A 14275-nucleotide genomic window follows, 5' to 3' on the forward strand; every position below is an offset into this window, starting at 1 on the left:
GGGTAGTTACAAGGCTTTCCTTTGAAGTATTATTAGAAGTGAATTTGCTGAAGAGAGTTCCCATTCTTTGGGCACCCAAACCTTTCTTTCTCCTTAGAAAATAGGTGCAGGGGTCGAAAAGATGGCGAGGCTTTGAGAACTTATCCTATAATTCAATTTCAAACCTGGAGCATTTGATAGTGGAAGAAAGAGCACGTAGCAACAGATACCACACAAGTAATAGTATCTGACAGCCCTGGCATTATCAACCAATAAACCCCAAAATGGAGACTCTGCAGGCCAAGGTGAAGGCAGGATTAGGTTTAGACATAATCAAATAATGGGCTTGCATCTGAGCATGTTATCCTTCTAATCCTATTTCTGTGTTTAAAAGGAAGCTTAAGAAAATTAACCATCTTTTTAATGCAATATTAAAGGTCTCAGTTATGATGAGAGAAATGCTTCTAATACGATAAAAGCTCTGAAAGCCCCAGGGTTCCCCAGCACGTAGGACGGCAGGAGGGGTGTGCAGGAAGTCCACAGAGGCCTGGCTCTCGCTGGGAGGAAGTGGGATCGCTTTTGCATCCTGCCTCCTGGTTCCCCTGCCGGCGCCTCCCCTCGCCAGGCCTGCCTCTGGAGCCCAGGCCTGCCTCTGGAGCAGTGTGCGTCTATTTGGAGAGCAGAGCGGGAGTGGCCAAGTCTCTTGGGGGACCAGTGGGGTTGGAGCTCCTTTAAGATGCTTATAAAGGAGTATTCGTGTTGTTCCTCCTTTTTTTTTTTCCTTCTTCCTGAAGAGGCTATTTTCCTCTTATCTTCATTCTTTCAGAACTAAATAAAGCTCCCCACGCCTGCTGGAGTCCAGAGATAACCCCCCACCCCAGGGCCAAGGAAGTAGTCCTCTCGAAGCTATTGTCTCTCTCAGCCTCAGAGCTCTCTTCTGCTCCCGAACAACACAACCTGTTTTTTCATTTTTATCCCCTTACTTCATAGTCCCCCTGAATTTACATGAATCAGTGGTTGTTCTTCTATATATCATACTTCAATAATTTTTCTCTATATTCGGCATCTTCCCTCAACTGCCGTCTCAAGTTCATTGTTCTCTAACCCTGGCTACTAATAAAGAAGCTACATAGCTGGTGACTCTTTGCCCAGAGTCCTTTGAGGAAGAGCATTATATCAACTGGAATCCTTTGTGAGTTTTCAAAATATAGTGGTGGTAAAAACACACACAAGTCACCCATTGCTGACGGATGGTGAGGCTACTACTTGGACATTGTGCATTATGGATCCCCATATTCCTTAGAAATTGACAAAAGAGTTGTTATGGAGAAACTGCCAGAGTTAGTCTCAAATCGACTGCGTAGTGAGGAATTTACAGCTGTCCGGCAGTTGATATACCTGGATTAAATCTGACCGTTTGTATGGTTTATATGGAGAAATATTTCAAACCAACAGGGTGTTTTGGTGAAGGAGATATCAGAGATGGGTCATTTCATTAGTCTTTTGCTTTACTTTCTTCATCAAAATATACCATGATTGCTGAAGCTAGAAATTTGCTGAGCAGTGGTACGAATTCTGTGCCATAGTATTTGAGGGAGATTGTGGTTTGGGGGAGGTTTATGTTAAGGTCCTATGGCACTGGCCGATCATAGCACATTTCCAACAATGTCAGGTAGAGGGGCTGGACTGTCATTAGTGTCTCATGACAGGGAGCACCTTGCGCTTCAATTGCAGGGATTGTGCTAAAAGTGCAGGTCTAGGAGGCAGCCTGAGGACTTGGAGGGGTCCCAGAGCAGATGAAAGGAAAGTCTGGAGTGACCAGGGAGTTAGCATTCCTTAGAAGACTTTTATCTTCAGGACCAGAGAGCGTCTGTAGCCATTAGTAGGACACTGAATCCTATTGGTACCACAATGTATGTGAGTGTAAGAAACCTACCTCTTGCCTCTTCTGATATGAGTAATCAGACTACTCTATTTTGAGGCTAAGCTAGGACTGGGGCTTCCTTTCTTTAAAACATGTACCAAGTCTAACTTTTATTTTGCCTATTAGATAGATTGAAAAAATACATGAGTTCTTCGGTTGTTTTGCTAACATTTAAAATTGCTAGATGCCACAAGAATGTCTGTATTTCTGGCCACGTCTAGAAAAAAAAGTCAGAAGAGCTGGTAACATGGGGCTCACACTCTTATATGGCCATTGTTTTCTGGAGTGGAAAACAATGATGGCTATGGAATTACTAATTTCCCTCTGTTCCCACCACTTCCCATGGTGTCCCCAATAGGAAGGCAGACCGCCAGTAGCCATGTACCGTCATGCTTGCTGTGTACAGAAGAGCCGTACCTCTTCATAGCCATGCCTTACTGAAAGAGGAATCGGAGTCCAGAAGTGTCTGTGTTCCTTCTGCTTGACCCATTGCGCTCATTTACTTCATCTGTCTGGCCCAGGAAGAAACTGGGTTTTGTGACCTCTGGCTTCAAGTTTAGGTCGGAAGAGAGAGCAGTGAGTGCTCTGCCATTTCCTTACACAAGCCTGAGTAGCGCAGCCCATGGAGTGACCGTCTGCTGTAGGGATGAGTCTTGTTTCTCAGCGCATGAGGCTGTGGATGGTGGTAAACAGGCATCTTCTTTCCCTAGAGATGACACGCAGGCCATGTCCTGCCCACTCAGCAGAGGTACGACCCAGGGGGGCTGCTACCAGGGTGATCTCCTAGTTCTTGGACAGTGAGAGTAGTAGGTATTTTGGTTTTGATCTTTGAGTCAGCCACTTATAGATAATAAATATTAACCTGTCTCTAGCCCTTGGTTCCTTAGAGGGCTGCTGTTAGCTTAATGCCCACATGACTGGAGTGTGCCTTTCTCAGGGAAGCAAGAGAAATGACAACAGGGGTTTTACTAGTTCTCTGTAATGAACAAATTTCAATCGTTAAGGCCCTTGTTATTTAGGGTCGTCTGACTCCTGTGAAGCTGTAAATACCCTCTGGGGGTATATTACCCTAAGAATTATTTGATTTTGCATTTCTAGATGCTGAGTTTATCTATTACCTTTTACTAGTCCTGTGTGGAGCCCAGGAAGTATAAATTAATAAATACAAATTAATCATGACCAAGTATCTTGTTGGTATATTGAATTTAAATAAAAATCCCAGTGGTGAGGGACCTCATCTAAATCTAAGCCATTATATACTTCTGAGAATGTGAACAAATAACGAAGCTAGTTTCATTCAGGAGGGGTGCAATTACATGTCATACCTTGTTAAAGATTCTGTTCATTTTTTTACTTCTTTTTCCCCTGGAAGAACTTGAGGTGTAAAGATAGGTGCTCGTACATGTATTGCTAGATACCTAGCACAGAGTAGGCAACCAGGAAAGGCACAATAAAAGTCTGGAACACATACATTACTGAATATTATTTTCAAATGAAGTTCTGTATCAAGAATACTATTTTCTTGATAAAGGAAAAGAAACGGATTTTTTTTCCACTGCCAAAACCTTTCCTTCTCTTCTTACCATCTCAAGTCCCACATCCCTCCTTTGGTTGGACAGGCAGGATTCCTGGTGCCTGCTCTAATGTTTTCTCACAGGACTTTACTGCTTGGGCCTGACCAGAATAATTTCTGGGTTAGTTTTCTAGTTGCTGCCATTATCAATTGCCATAGACTTAGTATCATCTTCATTTATCTTTACAAATCTGTTGTCTTATAGTTCTATAAGGTTAGAAGTCCAACAGAGGTCTCACTGGGCTAAAATCAAGGAATTGGCTGGGCTGCATCTTTGCTTAGAAGTTCTAAGAGGCACAAAATCTCAATCATAAATTAGTCATGGGGATGAAAGTACACCGTAGAGAATATAGTCAATAGCACTGTATCTTTCTATATTGACAGATGGTAACCACACTTATTGGGGTGAACATTTAATAACAGAGATAACTGTCGAATCTCGAATCACTGTGTTGTACACTTGAAACCAATATAATATTGTATATCAGCTATACTTCAGTAACTAAAAGGAGAGGAAGAGGGAAAAAAAAAAGCTGTAAGGGAGAATCCATTTTCTTGTGTTCTTGTAATCATTCTAATTACACCCACTTATTTCAGGCCCTGATTTGGTATGAACAAGATATTTAGATAATCTCTTAGAATGTTATCTAAAAGGGATTTGATTCACTATAAAACAGTGGTAAATATTCTTTAAGCAAATACTTAATGTGGCGGGTACACAGAAAAGCAATGCAGCCTGTAGCTTCTAGAGGTTGCCCTCATTTCCTTGCCTCCTGACCCCATTGCTTTGTCACTCGATCCGCTGAGTCCTTCTTATGCTGCCCTCTCTCTGGTTTTATCTTTTAATTTCCTCTTCCATTTTTAAAGACCTTTGTGATGGCATTGGCCTTACCCAGATAATCAAGAATAATCTCTCCCTATTTTCAGGTCAGCTGCTTAGCGAATCACTTCTATCCATAACCTGACTCCTCTTTGCCTTGTAACCTAACATACTCAGCTTCCAGGGATTAGGTGTAGACATATTTTGGCAGGGGCCACCCATTATTCTTCCTACTACAGACACCTTAAACTGACAGCCCAGCTCTCACTCTTCTCAGCTTAAAAAGCAAGTGTGACTGAGAAGAGCCTGTGCTCTGGAGTCAGACTACCTCCGGTCAAATTTTGGCTTTACCTCTTTATGATAAACATTCATCTGGTAGCGGAGATAAGAATGGTAGCTTCTTTATAGAGTTCTTACAAGGATGTTAACTTTAAAAAGGAAGTACCTACAGAAAGAACTTCCCAACTTAAATCTTCTTTCTCTGGGTTGTGTGGATAAAGGAAGGAGGGAAAGAAGGAAGGAGGGCAGGAGGCAGTGGGGGAGGGAACAAAGAAAGAGGACAGGCAGAGGGCAATACTGAAGGTGCCCTTCGAACGGGACTCAGTTATGCATATTAAATGCCAAATTCCCTACAGGCTGCATTGCTTTTCTGTGTACCCGCCACATCAAGTATTTGCTTAAAGAATATTTACCACTGTTTTATAGTGAATCAAATCCCTTTTAGATAACATTCTAAGAGATTATCTAAATATCTTGTTCATACCAAATCAGGGCCTGAAATAAGTGGGTGTAATTAGAATGATTATTGTTCAGTATGTTATTGGATTTGGTTGTTTTCTACTGTACTTTCCCTATTCCTACATGGTTTTTTGTTTTGTTTTGTTTTGTTTTTTCATTTTTCTTTGGTCTGTTTTGCTTCATTTCCCTAGGGTTCTAGCCTGGACATGTACCTATTTAAGAAATAAACACAGAGGCTGTGGACAATGTTGGGTTCAGGGTATATAGTATGGGTTTGTTTGTTTGTTTGAAGAATGAACAAACATAGGGAAATCCTGCACTAAACAGGAAGCCTTGCTAACCTGGACAGAGCTGCCTGCTAACATCCTAACAGGAATTTGGGACTGCGAGGGTATCTTAAAACTCAAGGGAGCCTGGGAACATTCTCACAGGTAGGAGGATGGCCAGTTTCCAGAGAAGGATGCAGAGGGAAAACACACACCCAGAGCTAAGAATGACTGCTGCCTGATGCAGCAGCTTCACAGGGATTCTAGCCAGAACCTTAGCTTGTAAGCTGCAGAGGTATGGAAATGCACACTGTGTTAGTTACACGATGCAGAGACCTGACAGACTGTGTTAGCTTCAACCAGTATTTATTAGCTCAGGTCACTAAGAACAGAATTGGATTTGTCTTTAGGTTTCGTTGGGTCCAGGTCCTCAGATGTTGGCCTTGGGACCCTTCTCTCTCTTTCTATCTGCCGGCCCATTTTTCGGTGTTGACTTCCTCCTCAAGCAGGCTCTTTCCCATGTGGCCATATGGACACCAGCAACTCCAGGCTTCAATCTTAGCAGCTTAGCGGCCCTAGTGGAAAGAGAGCTTCTCGCTGGCAACAGTTTCAGCAGATGACCAGGACTGGTGCTCATTAACCTTTATGACTCACATGGCTGTCACTTAGCAGATCACTGTGGCCATAACTTCAGTCTTAGGGGGAGGGTCAGCCCCAGACAGCTGAGAACGCAGAATGGTTGCTACCCAAAGGAAAATTAAGTTGCTGGTGCCAGAGGGAAGAGGGAGGACTGCGGGCGACCACTGCATCTGCTTTGAGGCAGATGGAGGCAGGAGCTCAGAGCTGGACCTCAGGCACCAGGAAGCAGTTAGAAAGAGTGGGTATTTGATGGAGTGGGCTTACAGATCAGTCTGTGCTGTAATCCCAAGTCTGCCACCCAGTAGCTGTCTGACCCTAGCCTCAGTTTCCTTACCACACACACACAAAAGGTATCTGAATTCTTATCCTGGGAGGTTACTGAGGATGTTACTATGCTTGTATATTATACCATACTCAATACATGTGAGCTCCCTTTTCTGTTCTTTTTATGGACTTGAATATAGGAGTGTCTCTGTAGACCTGTAGATATCACAGGCAGCATTTCTGGGCTTCCATGGTGAAGCTCAAGACTGAAATCTGGATGTTGAAATGTTAGAATTCCACCACTTGATGATAATAAGACTAATCATTCTTTACCATATGTATTGCATACGGGCATGACACATTTCCAAAGCATTTTTCCATCTGTCTCTTCCTTAGTGAGGATAATTAGAGCACTAACAGTTAGCTTTCATTGACCTCTCACTATGTTCCAGGCCATATTCTAAGCACTTTACATAGATCATCTCACTTAATACAACTTTGAGGTCAGTGCTATAATTATCCTATTTTACTGAAGGGGGGGATTAAGGTACAGAGAGGTTAATGTGCTCAGAGCCACACAGCTCATGGAAGAGCTGGGATTTGAACCCTGAGCTCACCTTCCGAACACACCGCCTTGCTTCTCAACACATATATTATGTGTTGCCTCTTAAAGATAGGGTTCATCATTTTCCAAGGGGTGATAGAAGCTGAGTTCTCTAATATCCCTGTTGTTTTTATTTCCTAGGTGTTTTTCCAGGTCTGACCATCTTGCCCTCCATATGAAGAGACATATCTAAAAAAACCCTAAAGGCCAGAGTTGCCATAGCATCGGCCGTTGTCTGAAGGAAATGCCGTGAGGCAGGGGGCTGGACTTCAGGCGGGACCCACTGCTTCGCAGAAGAAAGTTCTCACTTATAAACCTCTGTGTACACGCCCACACAGATATAGCCACGCACTCACACACACACCCTCCCACACACACCATCATGCACTCAGCTATATTGAAAATATATACGTCTGTTCTTTAAGCCCTGCCCTAGCTGGATGGCAGAAGGCGAAGATGACCAGGTGAGCTCAGCAAGGCAGACTGGCTGCTTACTTCAGCACTATTGGAATTATTTCCCGCTGTTGCCAATGGAAATCAAAGAAAATGGATGTGACGTCTCTGCGGGAGGACAGCAGTAAGAGGGGCTTATTTAACTTGCTTCTCAGTGCGACTTGATAGGAGAACACAACAACGGCTTAAAGTTGCAATTGTGTAGCACTAATGTTTCCTTTTAAATAGTTGGGGGAAAATGACTTAGAAAACCAAATTGCAGTTTGGTAGCCAAAATTAACTCTTGATTTATTTGTCCTTTGTGTGTGAAAAGTCCTACTATTCTGTGCGTCCAACTTCCTCACAGAACTGTTGATCGGTTTTGGTTCTTAGTACTGTTGAGATCTTTCCAGTCGATACCAACGGCCTTAGCGGCGGCAGACTCCGGAGTAACACCTTTCACCTTCCTGGCCTGCATTTCTCTAGACTTCACTCGCAAGGGAGGAGTTTTCTTTTCTTACCTTTTGACTCTTGCACACCATATGCACTAGGGATTCTGGAAACTTCTAGCATGACTGCAAAGTGGCCAAGAGAATAAAGTCCTTGATGATAAATCACAGTATATCCCTTGAGCCTCACCTTATTGCCAGTGCTAGATTTTTTCTTTTTAATCTCTGTTTTTGCTAACGAAAACTTGAAAAGCTTATTTGGAAGCTTAAATGTTTTATCTTTCCTCCATGGACTAAACCTCTCCAGGACTCTCTCGGCACTTGGATGTCCAGCTCTCGAAGCAGCCAATCAGATGGGACATCACAGTTCTCTCATCCCCATGAGGCATCATGACCTCAGCTCATAGTGACCAACCCTGTGCTGTGTGTCATTGCTACCCTCTAACCAGTCTCAGCATAGATGCTGCTAGTCTCAAAGGGCAGCTGCACATTTAACCTAACTCTGGGTTCTGACCTGACAAAAAGCCAAAAAATATCACTCTTTCCAAGAGCGGGGAAAACTGAGGATGCCTCCCAAGTCTAGTGGCTTCAGAAAATATCGTCCTATCCTCTCTCATCCCCACTGAGCTCATATTACCCCACTTGCTAAAACACACAATTCAGAATGCCATTGTGGGCATGAAGGGTGGAGATTTAAAGGAAGGGTTGAGATGTTTCTCTCATGGTCTGCTCAGCAGGAGAGACATATTTCTAATCTTTGTTTGGCTAGACCCCCATGACTTGTGACCTAGCGCGCCCAGGATGAACAGAGGCCTCACGTTTACGCGGCAAGCTGACTCCCAGGGGGTTTACATTCCTTACTTCTCATCCCCCACACACATCCAATATCGGTCGCTCTCTACCCGCATTCTTAGCTAGCTGGCACTGGCCTCAACTCCAAAGACTGCCTTTAGGACCATTAAATGGCCTATGCAAGCAAGTGGGGTGGTTATTAGGACAGATTGTATATTTTGTATATTCTGGGACCATCCCTTCAAGACACGTCTAAAAAACAAAAGTGGCATTTGGTCCGCACATGGTTGCTGCTCCTTCATACCATCTGGCTCCCCTTCTGCCCTCCTTTGACTGTTTGACTCATTGACTGTTAAAATGCCACCCCATACCTATTTGGGATGCAAAACTGAAGTCTTTAAAAGGAAATAATATATAGGAAACAAAAATCCATTTATGACAGCAACCTTCAAGATCCTTGGCATTTGGTTTCTCAGCTTTCTGCAAACTTTGAATTCACTGAAACGTTGAAACTACTCGTCTAAGGGTAAAGGAGCCTCCTTATCATAAATGCTATAGCTGCCAATTGGACACTTCGGGCATTCTGAGGTCTGGCCCTTAAAGTTTTCTTTCTCTTCTTCCTTTTTTTCAGTTTAGACCAAAAAAAAAAAAATCCACAAAAAAACAAAAACAAAAAAAGAAAGAAAAAGAAAAACCACTGTAACACACACATACAATATCTGCCCATTTGCCGGAGGCAATTATGTATATGTTAGTTGGAGGGTATTTTTTAAAAATCAGTTTTATTCCAAAGATTTAAAACTAGACATGACCTAGAAACAATTTCTGGAGCACTGCTTGCTGACAATCTCATAGTTCTCTACTGCATTTGAGTGCATTTTGTGGCCAGTCCATCAGGGCGTACCATGGGATAATATTTGAATGTGTGATGCATCCTTTCTGGATGAAGGATGTGTGAGGGACCTTGAACCTCAGCTGTATTAAAACTGTAGCGCCTCCAGTCAGTACACTAGATGAAACTTTAGACACCCCCAGATTCTGTTGGTTCGTTGATTTCCCTTTCTCTCGCAGCCTCCAGCACAGATGCACGCACACACCAGTGATGGCATTAGCCGTGGCTGCCACTACTTACAAATGTTCTCTCCTCAGCTGGAGCTGCTCTTGCCTCTCGAAATGCTATTAAGGGTTTATCATCCTTAATTTAATTTTTGAACTGACCAATGCAAGGTTCTATTAAAAAGAAAGTTTTTTTAAAAAAAGAAAAAAAGAATGAAAAAGAGTAATCATTGTTTGCTCGCTCCCTGTTGTCATCTGTGGTCTTGAAAAGATCTCATTTGAATATGGCAGAACAAAGGCCCCTTGGTCCTCATCAGTGTCTGAAATGTTCCGTAATTCCTCCCTCTTTTGTATCACTGAGGTTCTTTGTGATCTGCTCCTAACTGTTCTCAGAGCAGGGTGTGCGGGGCCTGCTTGCTTCAGTCACTGATGACTGTGAGAAATGGCGTGAGAATTTGGTGGGTGCTAAGTGTATGGCTTTGAAACTATTCTTCTCTAGCCCGATTGACACCTGTGAAGGATAACCAGTCCTATCCATGGGAGTGAGGGTAGCCCCCATCATATTGGAAACAGATCTGTGATAAAATGTCCATTGTCTCTGACATGGCAGAGATGGTTGGGAAGAGCCTACCAAAGTGAGCAGGCTTTCCAAGAAAAAACCTGAAGATACTTTGCTCCCAAGAGGACAGGTTATTTAAAACAGTGCTTTAATGGACATTTGAAACACATCAAACCGCTTTCTCATTTAAATTGTTACCTCCGGACATTCCAGGGGATCCCAAATTTGAAAGGAAAAGCCTGGCAGGGTGTTTCTGGCGGTTGTCCTCCCAAGCACACTTTATCTGGGGTTCAGAGTTTGATGTACAGAAAAAGAATGTTTCTAAGCCATTGACAATTTTCTTTATTTCAAGTTGTACTTCTTTCTCCTACCACCTGGCTGTAAGTCAAAGATGTGGAAACATGATACTATAATGCTGCTCCTAGCTACTGGCCTCCAGCCCCACTAATGGTTAATTGGCCCAGCTTAATGCCTGGTGGTGATGAGTATTATGTCCAGAAAAAGAAACGTTCAGATTCCATGACAAAGCTGCATTTTATATACGAATATCGGAGACCCCAAGATGATTCACGTGACCATTTCCTCCCCCTCTCTGTGCTTCCCCTGCGAAGCCCTTCAAATGTCCCACCTCTTCCCCTCCTGCACCTCTCGTGCCCTTTTTACATCTCTGATTGCCTGATTATAACAGGGTAAAAAGACACTCAACCTCACGAATGGTTAGCAGAACTGATTCCTATTTTTAAAAGATCTTCTTTGAATCTAGGAACCAGAGAAGATTTTTTTAAAGACTCTAGTTTGGGATAAGCTTCCAGATTAGCCATGTCTGTGTGTGTCAAAGGGAAAATAGATGGGACTTTCAGGCCTGCGCATCCAGTGCATTTCGAACATTCTGCCTGTTCTGAATTCAGCCCCACTCCTGCATGCTATGGCAAAATCAAAAGAAATGAACTCAAATGGCAAGAACAACAAAAACCTAGTGATTTAGTCTTATTGGTTCACAGTGGTTTCCTCTATGGAAGTCACTTTATAAAATATAAAATACAGTGCAGAGTGCTTCTGTCTTCTCTTTTGCGTGATTTGGTTTTAGGAGAAGGAGGAAGGGAGGGAAAGTCAGAGAGATGCAACACATGTAAGTACAGTAATCAGGTTCATTATTTCTTTCTTTCTTACAAATCTTATGAGGGCCAGCATTTTTGGCCACAATTTTGCACCCATATCTTTACCAAAGTGAAAATTCATTCAGTAGAACCTGGTTGAAATGTACCTGCGGAAGCTTTCCCTGGCACCTTCCAGAAATAGCCACCTGCCAAGCGTGGGGTGGGGGCAGGAGGAGATAATTAGAATGCTGGGTCTGGATTACATTTCGGTAAACACGGTGGTATCTCAGTCTGAAAAAGAGACGGCTGGCTTGATTATACATCAATGCCTCTTTGATGGCCTACTTTCCTCAATGAGGATCTTTGGGAATACTTGAGATGGAACAACAAAAATGTGTGGAAGGAAGCAAAAACTGCTTTTAAATGTGAGATCCCATGACTAACTGCCTGAGGCTTCAGGGTTTTCTCTTGCTTTTTAACACTTCTTAAATCTCCTCTGTTGGTTCCTAATAGATTCCAGCAAAGGGAAAAATAAAGCTGCAATTAACCTTCTTATGTGCACCCTTCCAATAGAGTACTGTATTCTTCAGGTGTTTTGCATTTACATATAAGTCCTCGGGAAACAGGTATCAAAAATGGAGAGAGAAATCCTAGGCCATCACTTCAGACATCTCCCAAACAAGATACACTTTTCAAACAGGGCTCCCTCTCAGCAGTCATGAGGGAAGGTTGATATGTTCTTTGTTGGGGACTGTTTATACAATTTTTTTTAACTGTGAGCTTTGGAATCGTAAATTGCTTTGACTCCAGCTTCTGTCTACTGCCATAAAATGGACCCCATGTCAGAATAATGAGGGTGGTATGCATGCACACACCTGGACATGTGTGCATATGTACCTATTGTACCTTCACAGAAGGAAAATAGGCTACTGACGTTTGAGAGGAGTAGCCACCAGTGCCTAATATCTCTTGGGGGGGAATGGATGCTTATAATTGCCAGTATATTGAAACCACATTGGGAGTTCCACATAGAGGGGAGGGGTGGAGGGTGGGGAGAGGGACATTTTAATCTTAGGCCTTCGGACCAGGGGCAGAATGTTTTCTGCAAATCTAGGTCCTGAAAGGCTTTTGGGCTCATTGGCTGGTTCTCAACCTTTTTGTTTTTGTTTTTCCCAGCATGCATTTCCTATCTAAACGCAGACTTAGTTTAACTATTTCCTTATCTTTCACTTCTGCTTCATTCCAGGGAGGAAAAATACACCTGTTACGGCCAACATCACCTTGCTAACACAGAGGCAAAAATAAATGTTTAATGTTTTTGAAGCCTCCCCTTCCCTTCCACAAATCCCCACAAATCCCCCCAAATCCCTGCTCTCATCACCCTTCCCCACTCCCATCACACAGCTTCCTAGCCACCACCACTTTTCTTTCAAATCTCTGTTACCCTCTTTAACAGTTGCTTGAAGAAGTTTAGTTTTTGCACTATACATTTTCTTTTTGCCAGATGTGTCTAACAAGTGTGTTTGGAGAGACCTACTCCCAGCCCCTCCCCTCCCCCACCTCTCCCGGTCACATTCTCTCAGGCCTTCTCTGGTATTTATAATATATCACAGAAGTACCCAGTCTTATAGCCCTTGGTTATGCCTTTTTTTGACATTTTATTTTTTTTAAGCTTTTTATATATATATATATATATATATAAATATATTACTTTGTCAAGTTTTTTTGCTGTACAAAAGTCTTAAGATTTAAAACTATTATTTGTATTATATGATGGTGGTATGTTAATGTTACAAAATTATTAATGAAGAAAAAATTTATTTTTGTTACTGGTCTGTTTCATAATTCTTTTTTAAATTGGTATATTGTAAGATATCTATGCAAAAAATGTTATGTGACGCATTTTTATTTAAGAATGTAATATGTGTAATAAACAGTAGAATGTGCTCGGCCTTGGAATGCCTTCCTGTATCTCTCCTTAGCTTATTTCATCAGAAAGAAGAAAATCCTTGAACACGGATGGGTCCTTACATACCTCACGAGAGTTTTCTTTCTCAGAGGAAGGGAAGGTGAAAGACAGTATTAGGTCATATTCCTTTGTTCGGGAGGTTGTTAGTTGTGTGTGTACGTGTGTGTATTTTAGGGTTTCAGTGAGGTAGCTCAGCGCCCAGAGAAGACGAAACACTGAAGACGGTTTATTTCTTTGAGGGGAGGAAGAGAGCAAATGGTTGCAGGTTATGAAAAGCAATATTTTAGAACAAGGTGGATTATGGGATGTTAGTTGTTTAGGGGGTTCGCAGAGGCTTATTGAAGCAGTTTATTTGGAGAGAGAAGGGGAAAGTTTGTTCTGGGATAGTGTTAAATAGGAGGAATTTGGAAAGGAGAACTTGAAGCAGTTTGTGGAGGTGGGAAAAGGGCAAAAGTTGGAATAATTTAGGTGAAGGGTGGGAGGTGTCCATTGACAGGAGATGGTTGATAACAGTGGGGAAGAGATGGCTAACCAGAAGCAGAGAAATTTGGGAGGCTACACAAAGTACAATACGGTAAATGCAAATATAAGCAGCCATGTTCCCTAATAGGGGACTTGAAAAGCCGAGGGAAAATCCTCAGAACCGAAAAGGTATTAAAATCTCTTCCACATGCAATTTCCAGGAAAGAACAGCAAGGAAGGAATCTAACTGGTGTTATTGTCCCAGCCTCCCTCACACAGTGATTCCCTAAGAAAAATGGGGTCATTAGCTGGAAACAGCACGATTGCCACTTACACGGACAGAACACTGCTCATGCTTTCCTTTCACGCTTTGATTTATGGAAACAGAATAGTGAATAACTTATTCCTCAACAGTGAATCTGACAAGAAACCTTTCAATACATTTTCGTATTAAAAGCCAGGGCTACAGTGACCGAACTTGGTGCACAGGCACAGACATGTCAGTCTCTGAGCAGCGCTACCGTGGGTTTGGAAAGGAAGCTGAGTCATTGTGTCTTCACCCTAATAAAATTTAAGGAAGAAGAACCGTAGATGCTCCAATGGCCAGGAAAATGTTTTTGTAAACTCCAAATGTCAGCTGCCACATGTCCTG

General features: G+C 42.5%; 1 protein-coding gene across 2 annotated transcripts in view; it reads left to right on the forward strand.

The window, feature by feature from the left end:
* KLF7 (KLF transcription factor 7) overlaps positions 1–13138 on the forward strand; it is an 85306-nt gene extending 72168 nt beyond the window's left edge. For both annotated transcript variants that reach the window (XM_073218228.1, XM_017658894.3), the window contains exon 4: positions 6949–13138. In XM_073218228.1, the coding sequence (XP_073074329.1) occupies positions 6949–6986 (38 nt within the window). In that variant the 3' untranslated portion in view covers positions 6987–13138. The remainder of the gene's footprint in view (positions 1–6948) is intronic.
* Positions 13139–14275: the final 1137 nt, after the last annotated feature.

This window comes from Manis javanica, chromosome 12 (assembly GCF_040802235.1).
Source record: "Manis javanica isolate MJ-LG chromosome 12, MJ_LKY, whole genome shotgun sequence".
NCBI lineage: Eukaryota > Metazoa > Chordata > Mammalia > Pholidota > Manidae > Manis > Manis javanica.